At 39.9% G+C, this 22,729-nt stretch overlaps 1 protein-coding gene across 1 annotated transcript; it reads right to left on the minus strand.

Annotated features, from left to right (window-relative positions):
- Nucleotides 1-16,044: 16,044 nt before the first annotated feature.
- Nucleotides 16,045-19,786, minus strand: LOC102909410 (interferon-inducible GTPase 1-like). Its single transcript, XM_006985118.4, has 2 exons — nt 19,650-19,786; nt 16,045-18,836 (listed from the first exon to the last, which is right to left on the minus strand). The coding sequence occupies exon 2, from the start codon at nt 18,814-18,816 to the stop codon at nt 17,575-17,577; it is 1,242 nt and encodes a 413-aa protein (XP_006985180.1). The 5' UTR covers nt 18,817-18,836; nt 19,650-19,786; the 3' UTR covers nt 16,045-17,574.
- Nucleotides 19,787-22,729: the final 2,943 nt, after the last annotated feature.

A 22,729-nucleotide genomic window follows, 5' to 3' on the forward strand; every position in this document is an offset into this window, starting at 1 on the left:
TTATTTTTAGGTTTTGACTTTTCATGGTGCCCAAAATTTCCTGGATGTTTTGTGGTATGACTTTCTTGGCTTTAATGTTTTCTTTGACTGACGAATCTATTTCCTCTATCATATCTTCAATGATAGAGATTCTCTCTTTCAACTTTTGCATTCTGTTGGTTATGCTTGCATCTATAGCTCCTGTTCATTTACTCAGATTTTCCATTTCTAGCATTCCCTCAGTTTGTGCCTCTTTTATTGCCTCTATTTCATTTTTCAAATCATGAACTGTTCCCTTCACCTGTTAATTGTTTTTTTCTTGGCTTTCTTTAAGGGTTTTATTGATTTCTTCACAATTTTTGTCTATTCCTCAATTTCTTTAAGAAAATTTTTCATTTCCTCTTTAAAGGCCTCTATCATCTTCTTAAAGTCATTTTTTAAGATCTATTTCTTCTGATTCTTCTGCGTTGGAATGTTCAGGTCTTGCTGATGTAGAACCACTAAGTTCTGATGGTGTCATATTGGTCTTTATGTTGTTGACTATATTTTTGCACTGGCATCTACCCATCTCTTTTTCCACTTGGTACTAGTGGTGTCTGTGTCTGAGGGAGCCTCTCTTGGTCCAATGGGAGCTCTTGGTCTAATCAGGGCTCTTGGTCCAATCAGTGCTGATAGACTCTATGTCTCAGGAGCAGCTCTTAGCCAGTTGGTACTGGTGGGCTCTGTCTCAGGGAATAGCTACAGTCTCAGAGGGTGTATTGGTTTGGGATGGGTGGGGCTTGTGGGTTACAGGGTCTGGTGGGAGGATGGTATTTCAGACTGTCTGCAGGAGACCTGCTTCCTGGCCCAAAGGGGCTGGGGTGTTCAGTTATGAGGACAAAGATTTACCTCTTAGTCCAATTGGTGCTGCCTGGCTCTATCTCAAGGAGCAGTTGTAGTCTTAGAGGTTGGATGGGTTTGGGAGAGGTGGGGCTTATGAGTTACAGGTCTGGTGAAGGATGATGGTATTCTGACCTGTCTGAGGAGACCTCCCTGCTGGCCTGAAACTGGGACTGCAATGGGTGGTGGTGTGGGGGTGCAGGGTTATGGCCCTGGGCCCAAAACCTAGAGGCTGGAGTGTTCAGCCATGAGGACAAAGGTTCACCTCTTAGTCCAATCAGCGCTGGCGGGCTCTGCTAATTTTTCTTTATTTCTTTCTTGACCCATTTGGTGATTCAGTTGAGCATTATTCAGCTTCCATGCAATTGTTGCCTTTCTGTAATTTTTGTTGTTGTTGAAATATAACTTTGAGCCATTGTGGTCTGATAAAATACAGGTGGTTATTCCAATTTTTTGTATCTGTTAAGATTTGATTTGTGACTCAGTATGTGGTCAATTTTAGAGAAGGTTCTATGGAATGCTGAGAAGAAGGTATATTCTTTTGTGTTAGGGTGGAATGTTCTGTAGATATCTATTAAGTCCATTTGAATCCTATCATCTGTTAGTTCCCTTATTTCTCTGTTAAGTTTCTGTCTGGCAGACCTGTTCATTGGTGAGAGTGGGTTGTTGAAGTCTCCCACTATTAGTGTATGGGATTTGATGAGCAATTTAAGCTTCAGTAATATTTCTTTTACAAACATGGGTGCTTTTGTATTTGGGGTATAAATGTTCAAAATGGAGACTTCATATTGATGGATTTTTCCTGTGATGAATATGTAATGTCCTTCCTGTTCTCTTTTAATTGATTTTAGTTTGAAGTCTATTTTATTAGATATTAGGATAGCTACACCAGCTTGCTTCTTAAGTCCATTTGACTGGAAAGTCCTTTTCCAGCCTTTTATTCTGGGGTAGTATCTGTCTTTTAAGTTGAGGTGTGTTTCTTGTATGCAGCAGAAGGATGGATCCTGTTTTCATATCCATTCTGTTGGCTTGTGACTTTTTATAGGTGAATTGAGCTCATTGATATTAATGCATATTAATTACCAGTGATTGTAAACTCCTGTTTTCTTTTGGTGGTAGTGTGTGTATATTTTCCTTCTTGGGGTTTGTTGCTGTGTAGTTATCTATTATCTGTGTTTTTGTGGGTGTATCTGATTTCCTTAGGTTGGAGTTTTTTTTTCTAGTGTTTTCTGTAGGGTTAGATTTGTGGATAGGTATTGTTTAAATCTGGTTTTGTCTTGGAACATTTTGTTCACTCCAACTATGGTGATTGAAGGGTTTGCTTGGTATAGTAGTCTGGGCTGCCATCCATGGTCTCTTAGTATCTGCATTACATCTGTCGAGGACCTTCTGATTTTCAGAGTCTCCATTGAGAAATCTGGTATTATTCTGATGGATCTGCTTTTATAAGTCAATTGGGCCATTTCCTTTGCTGCTCTTAATATTCTTTCTTTATTCAGTATGTTTAGTGGTTTTAATTATTATGTGGCAAAGGGACTTTTTGGGGGGTCTAGTCTATTTGGTGTTCTATAAGCTTCTTGTATCTTCATAGGTATTTCTTTCTTTAAGTTGGGAAATTTTTCTTCCATCATTTTGTGGAATATATTTTTGTGCCTTTAAGTTGGTATTCTTCTCCTTCTTATATCCCAATTATTCTTAGAATTGCACTTTTCATGGTGTTCCAGATTCCTGAACATTTTGTGTTACTACTTTTTTGGCTTTCATGTTCTTTTTGACTGACAGATCTATTCCCTCTATTGTATCTTCCACACCAAAGATTCTCTCTTCTATCTCTTGTGTTTTGTTGGTTATGTTTGCATCTATAGTTCCTGTAGTCAGATTTTCTATTTCCAGCATTCCCTCAGTTCATGTCTTCTTCAATGTTTCTGTTTCGGTTTTCAGGTCTTGAACTGTTTCTTTCACCCATTTAACTGCTTTTTTATGGTTTTCTTGGCTTTTGTTTAAGGGATTTATTTATTTCTTCCAATTTTTTGTTCGCCTCTTCCTCAATTTCTTTAAGGGAATTTTTCATTTCCCCTTTAAAGGTCCCTGTCATCTTCATAAAGTTATTTTTAAAGTCACTTTCTTCTGCTTCTTCTACATTGTGATGTTCAGGTCTTGCTCTTGTAGAACTGCCAGGTTCTAGTGATGCCATATGCTCTTTATGTTGTTGTTTGTATTTTTGCACTGGCATCTACCTATCTCTTCCTCCAACAGGTGCAAGAAGTTCCTGTTTCTGAGCAAGCTGCTCTTGGTCCAATCTGTGCTTGCTGTGTCTGTGTCTCGGGGAACCACTCTGGTCCAATCTTAACTCTTGGTCTAATTGGAGCTGGCTGATTCTGTGTCTCATGGAGCTGTTCTTGGTCCTATCAGGGCTCTTGGTCCAATCAGAGCTAGTGGATTCTGTATCTCAGGAAGCTGCTCTTGGTCCAATGAGAGCTGGAGGATTCTGTGTCTCAGGAAGCCACTGGAGTCACAGGAGAATGGGTAGGTTGGGGTAGGGCATGAGTCTTGTAGATTGCAGGGTCTAATGGGGTGGGGGAGGTTGGGGCGGGAGCCTGCCCGCAGGAGTCTTCCCTGCTTACCGGCAACTGGGGCAACAATGGGTGAGGGTTCTGTACATTTTTTAACTGGATTATTTGGTTTGTTTACATGTAGCTTCTTAAATTCTTTATATATTTTGGATATTAGCCCTCTCTCAGATGTGGAGTTGGTAAACAAAATTTTCCCATTCCACAGGCTGCCATTTTGTCCTGTTGATGGTGTCCATTGCCTTACAGCAGCTTTTTCATTTCATAAGTTCCCATTTATTAATTTCTGATCCTAGTGCCTAAGCTATTAGTGTTCGGTTCAGGAAGTTATCCCCTGTGCCAATGCATTCAAGGCTATTCCCTACTTTCTCTTCTCTCAGTTCAGTGTATCTGGAAGTCTTTGATTTACCTAGACTTGAGTTTCATTCAGAGTGGCAGATACATATTTATTTGCTTTCTTCTACATAGCAACAACCAGGTAGACCAGCACCAGTTCAACATTTGTTGAAAAAGCTTTGTTTTTTGCATTATATAATTCTGGATTCTTTATAAAAACTCAGGTGACCATAGGTGTATGGATTTACATTTGGGTCTTCAATTCCATTCCATTGATTAGCCTGTCTGTTTTTATGCCAATGGCCTGTGTTTTTTATTACTATTGCTCTGTAGTACAGCTTGAAATCAGGGGGTGGTGATACTTCCAGAATATCTTTTATTATACAGGATTGTTTTAGCTACCCTGGGTTTTTGTGTTTCCATATGAAGCTGAGTATTGTTCTTTCAAGGCCAGTAAAGAATTTTGTTGGAATTTTGATGGGGATTGCATTGAATCTGTAGATTGTTTTTAAGATGGTCATTTTTACTATGTAAATCTTACTGATCTGTGAGCAAGATCTCTCCATCTTCTGATATCTTCTTCAGTTTCTTCCTTTAAAGACTTGAAGTTATTGTCATACAGGTCATTCACTTCTTTGGTTAAAGTTACCCAAAGGTATTTTATATTATTTGTGGATATTGTGAAAGGTATTTTCCTTCATTTCTTTCTCAGCTCGATTGCCATTTGCATATAGGAGGTATACTGATTTTTTTAAGTTGATCTTGTACACAGCCACTTCACTGAAGGTATCAGCTCTAGGAGTTCCGTGGTAGAACTGTTGGAGTTGCTTATGTATACTCTTACCATCTGCAAATAGCAAAAGGTTGACTTTTTCCTTTTCAATTCTTGATCTCCTTCTATTGTCTTAATGCTCTTGCTAGAACTTCAAGTACTATATTGAATAGATATGGAGTGTATAGCCTTGTCTTGCTCCTGATTTTAGTGGAATTGCTTTGAGTTTCTCTCTATTTAGTTTGATGTTGGCTGTTGGCTCATTGTATATTGTTTTTATTTTTTGTTTTATTGATTCTCTGTATTTGTTGTTTGATTTGTGTCTATTTTATTGATTTCAACCCTCAATTATTTCTTGATATATACTCCTTTTCAATGTGATTTCTTTCTTTTTGTTCTAGGAATATCATGTGTGCTCTTAAGTTACTAATATGAAATCTCTCCAGAAATTTTTATGTCTTTTTATTGTTTTTGTTTTTAACATATGCACTTGGTGCTATGAAGTTGCCTATTAGAACCCCTTTATTGGGTCTCATTAGTTTGGGTATACTGTGAAATCATTTTTACTCATTTATAGAAAGTCTTTAATTCTTTCTTAATTTCTGTCTTTATCCATTTATCTCTCAGTAGAGAGTTATTGGGTTTCCATGAGTTTGTATGCATTCTATTTTTTCTGTTATTTATATCCAGCTTTAAACCATGATCGTCATATATAATGTAGGGTGTTATTTCATTTTAGTTGTATCTGTTAAGACATGTTTTGTGTCAAAGATGTAATCAGGTTGGGAGAAACTTCCATGAACTTCTGAGAAAAAAGTAAATTCTTTTGTCATTAGGTAGAATGTTCCATAAATATATGGCAGGTCTCTGTCTTAGTTAAGGTTTTTATTCCTGTAAAGAGATACCATGACCATGGCAACTCTTATAAAGAAAATGTTTAATTGGGGTTGTTCATTTACACTTTCAGAAGTTCAGTCCTTTATCATTGTGGGGGGACATGGCAGTGTGTAGGCAGACATGGTGCTGGAGAAGGAGATGAGAGTCCTACATCTTGTAAGCAACAGGAGTCGACTGAAACACTGGGTACTATCCTGAGCATAGGGAACCTCAAAGCCCACCTCCACAGTGACACACTTGCTCCAATAAGTTATACTTATGCCAACAAAGCTACACGGTTTAATCGTGCTAATCCCTATGAGATTATGAAGGCCAGTTACATTCACATTACCACAATCCCTTTGGTTCATAATGTCTGTTAGCTCCAGCATTTCTCTGTTTAGTTTCTGTCTGGATGGCCTATCTATTGGCAAGGTTGAGGTATTGAAGTCTCTATGATTTTTTAGTGTCAATACATGATTTAAGCTGTAGTAGTGATTCTTTTAAGAACTTGGGTGCCTTGTGTTTGATGGGTAGACGTTAAGAATTACAGTTTCTTCTTGGTGGTTTTTACTTTATTGAGAATATAGTGTCCTTCCCTGTCTCTTATGATTACTTTTTGTTTGAAGTCTATTTTGTTAGATATTAAAGTGTCTAGAAATAAAGAAAGAAATTAAAGATTCCTAGAATTCAGTGAAAATGAATACACAATGTACCCAAACTTATGAGATACATGAAAGTGGTGTTAAGAAGAAATGTCATAGCAATAAGTGGCTTTGTAAAGAAATTAGAGAGATCTCATGCTAGCAACTTAACAGCACACCTGAAAGTTCTAGAAAAAACAGAAGCACACATACCCAAGAGGAGTAGATGGTAGGATACAATCAAACTGAGGACTGAAACCAATAAAACAGAAACAAAGAGAACAATGCAAAGAATCAATGAAGCAAAAAAAGTTGGTTCTTTGAGGAAATCAACAAGTTAAACAAACCCTTATTCACACTGCTAAAAGGCAGAGAGAGAATTTCCAAACTAGCAAAATCAGAAACAAAAAGAGGGACATAATAATAGACAATGAGGAAATCCAAAGAATCATTAGGTCATGTTTCAAAAACCTATACTCCACAAAATTGAATAACCTGAAAGAAATGGACAATGTTCTTGATAGATACCACTTACCAAAGTTAAATCAAGATCAGGCAAACAATTTAAATAGAGCTATAACCTTTAAGGAAAGAGAATTAGTCATTAAGTCTCCCAACCAACAAAAAAGCAAAGGAGCAGATGTTTTCAACAAAAATTCTACCAGACTTTCAAAGAAGAGCTAATGCCAATACTAATCAAATTATTCCACAAAATAGAAACAGGAGAAAAATTGCCAAATTCATTTTGAGAGGCCACAGTCATGCTGATACCCAAACCACACAAAAATTCAACAAAGAAAGAGAAGTACAGACCAATTTCTCTCATGAACATTGATGTAAAAATATGCCACAAAATACTCACAAATAGAATCCAAGAACACATCAAAAAGACCATTTACCATGATCAGGTAAGCTTCATCCCAGAGATGTAGGGAGGTTAAACAAAATCTGTAAATGTAATCCACCATATAAACAAACTGAAAGAAGGCTGGAGAGATGGCTCAGTGGTTAAGAGCACTGGCTGTTCTTCCAGAGGTCCTGGGTTCAATTCCCAGCAACCATATGGTGGTTCACAACCATCTGTAATGAGGTCTGGTGCCCTCTTCTGGCCTGCAAGCATGTAGGCAGAATATTGTATACATAACAAATAAATCTTAAGAAAGAAAGAAAGAAAGAAAGAAAGAAAGAAAGAAAGAAAGAAAGAAAGAAAGAAAGAAAGAAAGAAAGAAAGAAAGAAAGAAAGAAAGAAACTGGTTTTAAAAAAACCAAACTGAAAGAAAATAACTATATGATCATCTCATTGAATGCTGAAAATGCACTTGACAAAATCCAACATCCCTTCATGATAAAGGTCTTGGATAAGGGACATAACTAAACATAACAAACCTTTATCCAAATTAACTAATAGGTGGAGAGAAACTATCCAAATTAACACAATTAGAAATGAAAGGGAGCTGAAACAATAGAGACCATGATAATCTAGAGAATTATAAGGACATACTTTGAAAACCTGTCTTCCACCAAATTGGAAAATCTGAAAGAAATGGATAATTTCCTCAATCCATACCACTCACCAAAGTTAAATCAAGATCAGATAAGCAATTTAAGTAGACTTATAACCCTTAGTGAAATAGAATCAGTAATTAAAAGTGTCCCAGTGCCTAAAAAAGGCCAGTGCCAAATTGTTTTAGTGCAGAATTCTACCAGACAGTCAATGAAGAGTTAATGCCAATACTCCAAAAACTATTCTACAAAAGAGAAACAGAAGGGACATTGCCTTACATGTTTTATAAATCCACAGTTACTCTGATCCCAAAACCACATAAAGACCCAACAAAGATAGGGAATTACAGTTCAATATCCATTATGAACATAAATCCAAATGTTCTCATGAAACACTTACAAAATGAATCCAAGAACACATCCACTGATCACCCACCACTGTGTAATAGAGACCCTAAAACCACTCAGCATGAGAGTCTGTTTTAAGCAAGTGACTAATGGAGAGAAACACTTGTGACAGAGCAGCATCAAATGCATTTTACAGGGAGCTTATAAAGGCAAAGGGATAGAAAAAACGGGTGGGAGGTCAGGACTAATACCCAAAATATCTAAAGAACTGAAAACAAAAACAACCAAACAACAAACCATCTGGACATCAAAAAAATAATTAACCCAGTTAAAAATGGGGTATAGCCCTAAACAGTTAATTCTCAATAGAGAAAACTTAAAAGTTGAGAAACACTTAAAGAAAAGTTCAACATCTTTATTCACAATGGAAATGCATATCAAAACTACTTTTAGATTTCATCTTACACCCATCAGAATGGATGAGATCAAACAAACAAGTTACAGCTCTTTTGGTGAGGATATGGAGTAAAAGGGAACACTCATCCATCGCTGGTTGGACTGCAAACTTGTACAGCCACCATGGAAATCAGTTTGGTCATTCCTCAGGAAGATGGAAATCAATCTACCTCAAGATCCATCTACACCACTCTTGAGCATATCCTTAAACAGCACTTTCTCCTTCCTCAGAGACACTTGCTCAACCCTGTTCATTGCTGCTGTATTCATAGCAGTCAGAAACTGGAAATAAATTAGATCTGTCCCTCAACAGATGAATGGATAAAGAAAATGTAGTACATTTGCACAAAGGGATATCACTCCTTTGTGTAATTTAAAAAGAATGAAATACTGAAATTTGCAGGTAAATGAATAAAACAAAAAAAAATTATCTTGGGTGAGCTAACCCAGACTCAGAGAGACAAATATGGTATGTATTCACTCATTTGTAGATATTAGTTGTTAAATCAATGATAACTAAACTGCAATCCATGGATCCACGGAGGTTAGGTATAGGGTAAAGAACTTGGGAGGACAGATAGATCTCTTTATTAAAAGGAAAAAGAATGGATATTCATGGACAGATGCACGGAAACATGTATGTCTGTGGCTAGAATAGGAGGATCTACCTAGAGTGGGAAGAGGAGGGGAAAAAAGTATGAAACATTGTTAGAGACAGCTAAAATTAAGAGTTATTTGAGAGACAGTATGGCAGCCTAACATATTAGAAGTTTTCCTAAAATACATATACATATGAAGGCAATAATAATGAAATTGAAATTAATGGGGAAGACAGAGACCCTAATGAACACCTTTTGTCACCAAATGAATCTTACAGTACGGGGAATGGGTTACATATAATTTAGTTATTGGTCAAAGGGTCCCCTGGGAACCACCAGCTACTCAGTCTGTTGCCAAGAATATAGGTTCTTCTCCACAAAATGATGGCAAGGACCCATCACTGAAGAATTTATTGAACATGGAGAAGTCCAGCTGAAGCCTACCTAGAGCCTTCACTCATATGTTCTAGTGTCTTTGGTATAAGAAGATACTCTGCATGCTACCATAAGAGAAATGTAAACATCAACACAGTGACAAACCCTTTGATTGAAATGGTGTTCTTGCTGCAAGATGTACTGGGCCATGGTGGCACAAAGCTTGTAGGAGTAACCGGCCAATATGTGATTTGACTTAAGACCCACTCCATGAGCTAGAACTCATCTGACAGTTATTGTGTGGCCAAGAACCAGAGACTAAAGAGACTAGATTGCCCAGGGTCATAGGGTAAACCCAAATACTACTGCTCTAAAAAAATAAAAAGTAACAATAAAATGACTCCTAATGACACTCTGCTGTATACAAAGATCAGTGCCTTGTTCAGCTATCATTAGGCAAGTTTCCTCCTGTAGTGGATGGGAACAAATACAGACACTCACAACCAGATGTTATAAAGAGAGGGAGAGACCTTCAAACACTCAGTGCCAAATGGGATGTTTCCATCAAATCCCTGCCCTAAGCTCTGAATACCCTTCAGAAGAGTGGGAAGAAAGAACATATGATCCAGAGGGAATGAAGGACACCAAGAAATAGGCCCTCTAATTCAGCAGAATTGACACACATATGAACTCACAGAAACCGAGGCAGCAATCACAGGTCACACGTATATCTACACAATGCCCTTTATATGCATCTTATGGCTTTCAGTGTGGTGTTTCTATGGGAATCCTTAGCATGGGAAAGAGTGGATCTCTGTTTTGTGCATTTTCTTGGTGTGTTTTCCGTCTGTTTGTTGGTTTTCTTCAATTCCAATGTGTTAGTTTTTGTTTTACAATATTATATATATTTGTTTTACCATATTATATTATATCATATCATATATAATGATGTAATATTATTATATTATATCATATCATATTATATTATATTATGTATAAAATATTATATGTATTTTATTTTATTGTTGTCTCTTAGAATGATTTCTAATGAGAGACAGAAAGGAAATGTATCTGTATGGGATATGAGGTGAGGAGGAATTGTGAGTAGAGAGAGGAGAAATGGAAATCAGGATGTAGTATGTGAGAATATAAGGGAAGGGGGAAGAAAAAGAAAACAAAGAACAATAAATTCTGGCCAGGATGTGTGATCATGGAAACTCTTATTCATGGTTGGTGGAAGTGGAAGCTAGTGCAGCCATTATGGAAATCATTGCGGAGGTTTGTTTCTCAAACAAACAAACAACAAAATTTAAAACTACTAGAAATAGATTCACCATATATCCAGCTATATCAATCCTAGGCATATACCCACAGGACTATATATCATACCACAGACTTATTTACCCTTTCATGTTCATTCCAACTCTGCTCACCATAGCCAGGAGATGGAAACAGTCTAGATGTTCATCAAATGATGAACAAGCAATGAAAACTTGACAGATATATACAGTAGAATTTTATTGACCTATAAAGGAAATTAAAATCACAAAAATTTCAGGTAAATGGATGGATCTGGCAAACATATTGAGTGATGTATCCCCGACCCAGAAGAACAAAACACCACATGTTCTTTCTTTCTCCTATATAGATTCCAGTTTGAATCTTCAGATTTCAGTCATTTATTTTGAATAATCATAGAATCCAGGAAACTGGAAAAGGGTCACTGCAGGAGGGAAGAAAGACTTTAATGGAGGATATTGTGGCTGATTTTAATATCAACTAGCCACAAATTAGAATCACTTGATAGGGAACCTCACCTGAAGAAGTGTCCTGATTGCCTTGGTTGGTGGTAGAAGACACACCCAGATGCCAAGGGTAAGGCAAAGGGATGATCACTTGCCTTGTACTGAAAGGGATGATCACTTGCCTTGTACTGGCTTGGCCTTCCTTCTTACTTCAGGTTGACTTACCCTGTCTCTGCTGCTGATTCCTTCACTGATATCAGAACAAACACTTCCAGAAATCTGTCCTGGACTCTGGATTGGTGACTCTCCTGGAAGCTTCCAGGTTTTCTGTGCTAGTTGGGACTGCAGAGGTACCAGCCTGAGCAACCGTGGGGTGGTTGACCTGCCTTGTGAGAGAGACAGCCATTGGGGGACTTCCTAACTGCTGAGTCAGGACCCCTCAAGTATGGAGCAACCAGCAGGTTCTCAGTTTCTCAGCTGGGATTCAGCTGTTGATACTATTCCAATGTAAGCTGTCTTAATATTTTATTTTATATATTATTGTATACTATGTACACATTATACATATATTCACTCCATTGATTCTCTTCCTCTAGAGACCCCTGACTAATACTGAAGGGGTTGGTAGAACACAAGTGGTATGAAGATGGACAGGTGAATAATGGGGAGATATTAAGTGGTGAGGAGATTGGGAGGGCAGGGCAGAGGAGGAGGGAGTGGGAGAAGGCATCACTAACTGAGTCTGCAAACACTATACTGAATCCTGCTATTGTTTGTGTGCTTAAGGAGTTCCAATGTACTTACTGTGTGCAGGAGTGAGGGGGTAATGCTCATTCAAGAAGATACAGTGTATTGTATTACTCAAGTTTCTCTAGAGTCACAGAACTTAGAATTAATCTCTCTCTTTATATATAAAGGGGATTTGTTGGAATGATACAGGCTGCAGTCCAGCTAATTCAACAATGGCTAGCTGTGAATGGAAAGTCCAAGAATCTAGTTGCTTAGTCCCACAAGGCTAGATGTCTCAGCTGGTCTTCTGTATATGCTGGAATCCCAAATAATAGACTTCAATGCCAGTGATAGAATGGATGTGCTTGCAAGGTGAGGGCAAGCAGGCAAAGAACAAAAGGCTCCTTCTTCTATGTGCTTATATATGCTTTCAGCAGAAAGTATGGCCCAGATTAAAGGTGCTTGTCTTCCTATCTCAATGGTTCAGACTGGAAGCAAATTCAGCCGTTACAACTCCAGCATAAAATCTCTCACAGATGTGCCCTCCATTTCTGGATTGTAGTTCATTGCAGATATAGTCAAGTTGACCATCAAGAATAGCTATTGGAGTTATCAAACAGAAACTCAGTGCCAGGTGTGTGGTACCTGCTCCCAAGTTGTTGAGCAGGAAGTTCCCAGAGACCTTAAAACAATACAGGCTACTGGTGTTATTCTTGATTCCCCACCAGGAGGTGATGCTTAGATTCTGTTGATGAAGACACCATATGCTTTGGTCACAGGACATAGAAATATGTTGTTACTGACCAGAAAGCTTCTTGCTCTGTAGCTAGCATTCACAGTATTGGAAGGTGCTACTCAGGCTGCTGAGGAAGAAGAGTCTTATTGACTGAAGATGTGTTCAAAGACCAGGTACCCATAGACACTTGCTTTCCTCTTCTGCAAAAATCTTGGCATCTAATCCATGACCACTGTCCCATGACCCCAAGACTCAAGGCCTAGGTATAACTTGCCATTTGCAGCTTATTTTCTTCTACTTTATCTACTGGCTTTAAAGAGTGCAGTGACTGCCACGTCCTTTTATCCTGGGGTCCAGAGTCACTACTGCATCCTGCCTAATCACTGGGGGCCTGAAATACTATCTGTTGGCAACTGTGACTCGTGTTGGAATAGAATCCTGTTCTACTGAGCAGGAGTCTCTGTAGCATCTCTTTCCTGTTAGAACTATGCCAGTGCTGTGCTCTGTTCCCCAGCGACAAAGATCCCATCACATTTGTGTCTTGAAATGAGCTACTGAGCAATAAGTCTGAGTCACAGACTTGTGTGTATGTTATCTCTATTCTCCTGAGTCTTAAGAGTTTATATGAACTTAAGTCCTAGGTGCCCCAGATCCTGAGCTCAGGACTGTCACTTCACTGCAACTCCAACAATCTCTGCCTCTAAATAGGCGAAAGTGATGCCGTGGTTTCCTGTGGGCCATATTACACCTGGAACCTCTGGAAATAACCCTGACCTGCACTGAGTCTTCATTGCACACAAAGTCTTTATTCACCCCACTCCAAGAGTGTTTCATAAGAATTTTCTTTTCTTTTTCTTCTGAAATGTACTATCCATGTTCTTTACTACAAGCAACAAACAAACAATCAAACAAACAATTCCAAAGGACGGGCAGACCTGTGTAGTAGCAGGTTCCCTGCCAGTTGTACTGGAACTTTCAACACTAGAAGAATGATTGAAAATGGGAAGAGAAGAATGTGGTAGATATACGGGGCACTGTATTAATCTAGTAAATATGATGGAGGCTTTGTCATGAGCACAATCATACCTGGTAATGATTAATCACAAGAGTGTTGTGATTAGAGCATAGGACCACATTGGAAAAGGGACCCTCAATTGAGAGATTCCTTCCATCAGACTGGCTTGTTCCAATGTCTGTGAGACATTTTCTTGATTGATAATGGTGTAGGAGGATCCAGGCCCTTGTGGTGAGTGCCATCTTAGGAATGTGGGGCTGGGTTGTGTGAGAAAGCAGGGTGAGCAAGGCATGGAGAGCCGGGCAGGAAGCAGTGTCCCTTCAGTTTCTCCTTCCGTTCCTGTGTTGTCTTCCCTCGATGATGGGCTCTGAACTGCCAGGAAAAGAATCTTTTCCTCTCTCAGGTTGATTTGGTTAATGTTTCTGCTGTATTTGGCAGCAAGAACCTGGCATAGTGACCCCCCCAAAATGAGCCAGTGTAAAGTCTCATGCAATAGCCAATTTTATTCAGGACATGAGACAGTTTATATTCTGAGGGCATTCTGTGGTTAAGCAAGGTCAGGTGAGCAAAGTTCACTTGCATTCAAGTTATGTACAGCCACAAAGGCAAGATCACATGAGTTTAGTCTCTATACAGGCAGGAGGACAACTCATGCTTGAAAACATCATTCTGAATAACAATGGGTCAGATGATGGATAATCTAAAGTAAACCCACTCTTATTTACTACTCCTGAGAGGGGCATGACAGCACATCCCAAGAACAGATCCATGCTATGGAGGAGCAGAGGTTACAGGACTCTTGTCTGGTTTACTTGAAGTTTTCTCACAAGCTCTCAGAAATCTCTTCATCCAGCTTCCTTCATGGACTGTGTTCTGACATTTAGTGTTTGATCACAGCAACAGAGAAACAAAATGTGCAGATTACTTCTTAGGGCCTGTGACAGCAAACTCAGTATTGTGACAATGACTATTTAAGACAAACCATCTCTCCTATTATATGACTTTTCCTGGGAAGAGATGAAAAATTGCCTATTCAGACCAGATAGGACACTGATGACTGAAAGAAAAAAGAAATACAAAGGAAAGGTTGTGACTGTTCCCAGGTATGGTGGAGGAAAAAGTTTACTGTAAATAAAAGGAAGGGCATAGTCAGAGGCAGGGACATCTGGGAGAGTCCAGAACAGACATGAGCAGACTGAGCTGGGCCGTGTGGGGAGAGAAGGAGGAGAAGGGAGAGGGGAGAAAGGAAACCAAGTACAGCAGCTGGGAGGCCAAAGTTCCAAGGGGGTGGATAGACAAAATGTCTGGATTAATAGGGAAGAGCCTTTGGCAGAAGGGCAGCCCAGTCCCTGGGCTGGAGAGTTCAGGGTAGAGGGTGTTATATGAGCCATACCCTCTAACAGGTAGGGACTGAGGGGTCCTGGGAGAACCTGGTGGCCAGGTTCAGCTTTGATATGTTAAATAGGTATCTCAAACACTTGCCCTGGGTTTGAAACTGAACAATGACAAGCTAAAGAAGTGATCCCACCCATGTCAGGTCTAATGAGCCGGCAAATTTATTAAGGTTGTATTAGAACTTTTTACTGCCCTCTGTCATCCCCTTCAGACAGACAAGCACATGAGGATAGCTTAGCAACCTGGGCTCCTCTTGGTTTGTGTTTAACATACAGTCCTCTTCTGATAATGCACTGGGCAACCTGGGACCTTCACCTGCATGCATTATACTGCAAATCTTACCACAGCACCTACCATCCTAGGACATTACCTACCCCCTGTTGGGCTGCATGTACACCCCACTACAGACAATGGACAGGATTCTCTATCCCAACAACTTACCAAGATCTACCCTTTTTTGTAGTTTCTATGTAGCTATATCTAGGTATAGTGGTGTCATAATTAGGATTTTACTGCTGTGAATAGATGCCATGAACACTGCAACTCTTATAGGGAATCATTTAATTGTGGCTGGCTTAGAGTTCAGAGGTTTAGTTCATTATCATCGGGGTGGGAAGCATGTAGGCATGCAGGCAGACATGGTGCATGAGAGGTAGCTGAAAGTTATTCATCTGGATTGGCAGGCAGCAGAAAGAGAGTGAGACACTAGGCCTGGCTTGAGATCTGAGACCTCAAAGCCCAACCCTAGTGACACACTTCCTCTAACAAGGCCACACCTATTCCAACAAAGCCACAACTCCTAATAGTGCCACTCCCTATGAGCCTATGGGGGTGGGGGGCATTTCCTTTCCAACCACCACAAGGATTGAGGAGGCTGATCACGAGGGCAGTCTCACTTTCACATATCAGCACCCATCTTAAGAACAATGCAACTAGTCCTATCAACTCATCGTTGGTTCTCCTAGTCCCTGTTCAAGGCATCAATTGTGTTGTATGATCTTTTCTTGGAGAGACACCAACAAATTTCTATTCGCCCTGTATAGACACCCATGACAGAACAAAAACAAAACAAAACAAGTCTTCCGAGTCCAGCTTAGCAAATGAGTGACTTTATTAGGGCGAGGGTTGCTTACAGAAACATCGATCACTAAAAGACAGCTGCATCATTGAAAATCCCACCCCAGCAGCAGGGCAATGATTCACCACAGCTGCATCCCTGGAGCCCCCTCAATGAGTTACAGGCACCTCAGCTGGTTTGAAATCCCCAGTCCCACAGAATGCTTCTTGCTTATATAACCTTGAGGAGAACTTTATGAATCTTATATATTTCTTTACTTTGTAAGTCTTGAGATTTTTATTTACTTCCCAAGAATTATTTTATTTTATATTTTCAATTTGTCTGTCTGTATGGTGTGTATGCTCACTTGTGTGTGGGCATGTCAGACTTATGTTGGACCTCATCTTCAATTGCTTTTTGTCTTTTTCATCAAGGCAGGTGTCTCAATTGAACCAAGAGGTTGTAGATATACACACTCTAGCTAGCCAGCTTGCTTCATGGATCCACTGTCTCTGCCTTCTGAATGTGGAAGTACAAGGTGGATGCCACACCCACTCACCATTTAAGTGGGTTCTGGAAATTAAGCTCTCGTCCTCATACATGCATGGCAAGTGTTTTATGCACTGATCACAGAGCCCCCAACTTCCCGAGTTTTCACTAGAATGTATTGATTAGGAGGAAATAGCTATAAAACACCTATTGCTATCTTTTGTGTGTGTGTGCTTGTCCATTATTGAGTGGTGTGTGTGTGTGTGTGTGTGTGTGTGTGTGTGTGTGTGTGTGTGTGTGTGTGTGTGTGAGAGAGAGAGAGAGAGAGAGAGAGAGAGAGGAGTGTGTGTGTGTGTGTGTGTGTGTGTGTGTGTGTGTATTCAAGTGTGCAGGAGGAGTTGACAGTTAGAGAGGAAGATAGAGAATTGAGAGACTGGGGATTTTAAAGTTCTGACATATTAAGACCCATGACCCTTATCTTTAGGTTTTTCCCATGGTGATTGTGAATTGGCTGTTGTTGGATGTTTCTTTTTTCTCTTTTGGGGGCAGCTCCCAAATATCACACATGGAGGCTTATTTTTACTTATGAATGCTGGCCTTAGCTTAGCTTCTTTCTTGCCAGCTTTCCTTAACTTATTCCATCTACCTTTTTCCTCTGGGCTTTTCCTGTTCTCTTACTTCTGTAAATCTTACTCTTATTCCACAGCTTGCTGTGTAGCTGGGTGGCTGGCCCCTGGAGTCCTCCTCCTTCTCTGGCTACTTCTCTTTTTCTCCCAGATTTCTCCTTCTATATATTCTCTCTGCCTGCCAGCCCCACCTATCTTTTCTCCTAACTTGCTATCGGCCAGTTCTTTATTAGACCATCAGGTATTTTACACAGGCACAGTAACACAGCTCCACAGAGTTAAACAAATGCAACATAAACAAAAGTAACATACCTTAAAATAATAGTCTATAACAATTGAGTAGTGTAAAGAAAATATGTCAGGAGCAGGAATTTATCTAATGACTTCCTGGCATTAACCATTTGATGTTGTCATGGTTAGTAGCTGTGGGTGAGGTGAGTTTGAACTAGTTTTTTTTTAATGTCTCTCTAAGGAGAACTTTGGCGTCTTCAGTCACTGTGTCAAGGAAAAGAAGGTGCATGTAAAAGGCTTTCTTAAAGTAAAGACCTGTAGCAAGGAGCCCACCATTAGCTGAGGCAAATTTCTCCAAACATTTCAAAAACATTTCTCCTAATGTTTCTTCATTCTTAGTGTCCAACAAATAAGGAGATTTAATGATTTCTTTCAGTCGATCTACAGGCACTTGGGAAGCCTTAGCCATGAATTCCAGGGATTCATTATCCACTCCAAAGAGGTCTCGATAGTAGTTTAGCTTCTCCTTCAATTTCTCCACATCATCCCTAATGATGCCCACTACAGGAACAGTAGCCAAAATTCCACCCTTGAAGGCTTCCAACCAGATATACTGCTGCATAGACTTTCGCTTTCTGTCAATGGCTGCCTCCGTGATATTAGGCAAAGAAAGCATAAAATTGTGGCGCTTTTGAGCTGGAAGATCCTTTATCAGGGTGTCCATCAGGACTGGAAAATCATAGTCAGATAAATGGCTGTTAGAAATCAAGAAAATCTCTGGTGCTTCCATGTTATTCTGACTAAAGGAATCTACATAGTAGCTTTTGATCTTCTGCAGGATCTTATCTCTGTCAAAGGTCCGTGGTTTGGTTTTCTTTTCATTGTCTAAATCCATGTCCACCTTGGTTCTCACTAAGTAGTAATTCTTTTTCATGAATCTGATTGCTTTGGCAAGGTCTAGTTCATGTTTTGTAAAACGTGTGGCAGAAACAATAACAAAGAGGTCATACTCTTGGAATTCCACTTTCTCCAGATAATCTTTTGGTGGAAATTTCATAGTTCCAATGCCAGGCAGGTCCCATAAAGTCATATTTTTAATTTGGGGATGTTTGTATGGAGTTCTCTCCATAGTTGTCTCTGTTACCCCAACTTCAGCTGCATCTTCATCTTCATGTCTAACCCCCCTCAGGGCATTGATGAAGCTGGACTTCCCTGCTCCAGACTCTCCTGTCACAGCAATGTTGATTGGGACTTTATCGACATTTTTTAATCCATCACTGATTACAGAGTGTGCCCCCTGAATGTTTCCTTTTTTCAGATGTAATTCTATTAAACGGACGGTTTCCTGAGGAATGATTTTGTTTTCCACCTTAATTTTCTTAAAATATGCAATGAAGCTGGCCTCCAAACCTCCACTGTCTTCATCCTTGGATGTATCAGAGAATAACTGACCCATGGCTCTGTTGAAAAGGGGCCCTGAAAGAAGGAAGGGAGAGTGAGCTGCATGAGACTGCAGACGCCTTTGTGCTCAGCACTGTGTGCTCTGTGCTGCAGCCTCAGTTATGTTCTGATGTTGACTAGTTCCCATGTATTTGGTTTTTTGTTTCTTTTTTTTTGTCAACAAGATAGAAGCTATAGTCTTATTGGAGGAGAAAACCTCATTTGAGGAACTACCTCCATCAGATACATACAACACAACCTTTGAACTCCATTATTACAAGTTTGAAGCCGATGGTGTCTGAATTCTAGCCTCCCTGTTATCTCAGGTTGTCTTCTCATCTCAGGACTTTGTACTTTGCGACTGCTTTCATGTCTTTGTGCTCTACCCAGTAGCCGCATAGCTGTTAATCACCTTTGTCTAGGTTCTGCTTCAGTTAGGCAGGATTCAGGATTTATGTGTACATTGTAAATATGTACCTGTCTCTATCATTCACCATCCTTTCACTGTGTTTCAGATACGACAACCCTCATACACACTGCAGAAATATTCCATTACCTGAATCATCTATCCATAACCATTTTAGGGAGAAAAATAAGAGACAAGTCAAAAAAACTGAATGTGTTTTTGCCAAAAACAGTATCAAGGTCATTGGCTTTAGGTCTACCTCAACTTGAGTAATTAGCTAAGACTTTATCCACAAGCCTGTCCTGTCTGCTTCCCACCAAAGCTTCCAAACTGAGAACCCTCACTCTCAGGGCATGTTCCTACTGTCTTGTTACCTATTAGCTCTTATGAGAAAAGATATGGTGAGGATTAGAAGTTAGATCTGAACGCTGCTTTCCACTTACCAGATTATCCTGTGTCCAGTGGATTTGCTCACTGTAGTTCAGCTACAGGAACCACGCTCCACTGCGCTCCAGTCTCTTCACTTGACACTCACCTCTGCTTCTTCCATGGAAAGCAGCAGGCTAAGGCAATTCTGCAGGACTTATACACTCTGCTGCCTTCCGCCCCTTCCCTCTCAGTGTGTTTTGGCCAATCATCAAAGCTCTCGGATCTTGTTGTTTTTGGGAATCTCCTGCATTTCCAAGAAGAAGAAAGAGAAAGTGGAACTATCAGCTGTTTTTCTTTCTATTTATGTCTTAGTTCCTTGGCAGCACATGCTGGACTCTCCTAAGATATTAAAGGAGTAGAATTTGGGGCTTGGAAACAGGGGGGGCAGAATCACAGAGAAGCAGACATATAAGCAGGAACACAGACTCTTGAAAGATAATTTTTCTGATCCCTGACTCCACAAATGTAGGCTGAACTGATCACACAAGACATTGTCTGTAGTCCTGTGCAGATGTCAGTTTTAATCTCATTTAAGACAAAACTCATTTTCTCCCCTTTGACTACAACCTTATTTTCTCATGATGGTAAATTCATGTTCATTAATTCTTGTCAGTCTCAACTCCCTTCTTTATCTTAGTATTCAGTCCAGCTTGGGCTCAACAGGTCTTACACATGCTGTCACAGCCATGGTGAGTTCATAGGAGGGGCTGTGCTGCTGTGTCCAGAAGACACCATTTCCCTGTCATCATCCACCAACTCTGGCTCTTACAGTCCTTTCATCCCTTTTTCCACAGCCATTCCTGTGCCTTTGGAGTTAGAATTAACATCTTCCATTTAGGGCTGGATATTCCTCAGTGTTTTGTTCTCTGACTCTTGGCCAGTTGTGGGTCTCTGGACTGATGATCATCTACTGCAAACACAACTTCCATGATGAGGGTTGAGAGACGCCTTAGTCTATGGGTATAATGATAACTCATTAGGAGGTGACTTAATATTATGTCCATTAAGCAGAGTAATAATAATAATTCTCACTTATGGTCTATGGTCTGTCTAGCCTTAGGTTCTGGCCCAGATACAGGTTTCATCTTGTGGAGAAGCTATTAAATCCAATCAGGAAGCAGTTGCTTACTCCCAAGACATTTTTGCCATGAGTACACTGGTAGGTATGTCTTGTCTGGCCAGTCATTATTGTAGTCACAGAGTTCACAGTTGCATATTATTAATAATTACTTCTCCCTCCAGTATTGTGGCTAGAAACTTCTAGCACCATGAAAGTTAGCCTGTAGGGATGAAGCTTAAGTCAGTATTGTCTTGATCTCTCCATGTTCTCTGATTCAAGTAATATGGTTTATTTACTAATAGTGTCTTACCATCAAGTTCTGGAAGGTAGACAAGGGCACTGACAATAACCTGTAATGGTCTGGGAGCTCACTGGAAACCACCTAAAAAACAATCTAACCTTGTCCTGGGTCTGGGTCCTTTATTTGTTACCTGGTGGTGTCTAGCAGGGACATACTTGTCCTAGTAGAGGGCAAGTCCATCTTAGCTCCTTTTATATATGTGCATAGATTATTTTAGGAAATGTTTGCAGTGGTAGGTTTCTATGTGACTTGTTTCAAATCCTTCAGTGCTCTTTATCCCTCCCATTTTCCTTCCTCTGCCTTATCTACTCCCCTCACTTCCCATTTTAACTGTTCTTTACCCATAATTTTCTTTTAACTCTTTCTACCGGTGCATACTAGCTCTCCTCTCTTGATGGTTCCACCCATGGCCCCATAGTAATTTCAAAACCTCTGTGGGCATTGCAAATGCATCCCACATATTTGAATGGTGAGAGCTAACATCCACAAATGAGAGAAATGAAATGTTTATCTTTCTGGGCCTGTGTTACCTCACTCAGAAGGATATTTACAACTCCATCCATTACCATTAATTTTGCATTTTCAGTTTGCTTAACAGCTGAGTGATATTCCACTCTGTCCTGGTGCCACACTTTCATTATCCTTTCCTCAGATGATGGCTGTCTAGACTGTTTCCATTTCCTGGATATTGCAAACTGAGCATGAATGAACACAGATATGCAAATAGCTTTGTATTTGGATATAGAATCCTTCGGGATTATGCCCTGGAGTTACAGAGCTGGATCTTGTGGGAAATCTATTTCTGTGGAGCTTCCTCACAAATTACCTTAGTGGCTGTATCAGTTTGCCCTCCTACCAGCAGGGAATGAGTGTTCTCCTTTCCACATATCCACAGGGCTCAGAAACCTCCTTTATAATTTTTGGAGTCAGTCCTCAACTTATTGATGGTATGTGATGGATATTGCACATCCCTCAGTGGATGAATATTGAGAGGAGTGTACAGTTCCCAACTCTTACCTTCAGCCCCAGCATGAAGCCTGCTTGCTGCTACAGTCATGATGTGCATCCATTGACCCTCTTATTCTCTAAGCAGGCACCCAATTAAATGTTTTCTTTTTTATGTTGCCTTGGTCATGGTGTCTCTTCACTGTCAAAGATAAAAAGCTAAGACACTAATTTCAAGTTATCATAATAAAAATAGCATGGTCCTATCACAAAAGCACAGATCAATCAAAGGACTTAGGTAAAAATCCACATAACTACAATCACCTGATTTTTTGACGTGGTGTATGGCAAAGACAAATATTGGAGAATATATAGCATCTCCAAAAATCTGTGTTGAGAAAACTCAATATCATGCAGAAGATGAAATCTGATTGTTATCACTCAACTTCTACAAAAATCAGTTTTAAATTAATCAAAGAATTCATGGTTACTGATAAGTATTTTGACTCCCCTGAAATGGGGGTTTCTCCCCATATGCAATAAAGCCAAATCCAGCCGAATTAACAAGACCAAGGTTTAATCTGAGCAAAGCACTCCTGGGTGATCTTGGGGGAAGGGAGGAAGAGAAATCATGTGGCAGGTCTATGAACTAGAACTTAAGTACCCTGTATGCTTGGGTCCTGGGGGAGGAGCCACTGCTTAGTGGGCTTTGTGAGGGGCTGGATTTAGAGAGGGAGGAGGGGGCTGAGGTGGAGCTTCCAACAGAACTGTTACACCTTGCCCCAGCC

This window comes from Peromyscus maniculatus, chromosome 19, assembly GCF_049852395.1.
Source record: "Peromyscus maniculatus bairdii isolate BWxNUB_F1_BW_parent chromosome 19, HU_Pman_BW_mat_3.1, whole genome shotgun sequence".
Lineage (NCBI taxonomy): Eukaryota > Metazoa > Chordata > Mammalia > Rodentia > Cricetidae > Peromyscus > Peromyscus maniculatus.

What these genes read in the sequence shown, in the direction of transcription:
- LOC102909410 (XM_006985118.4), bottom strand. Translation starts at nt 18,816, where the DNA reads ATGGGTCAGTTATTCTCTGATACATCCAAGGATGAAGACAGTGGAGGT.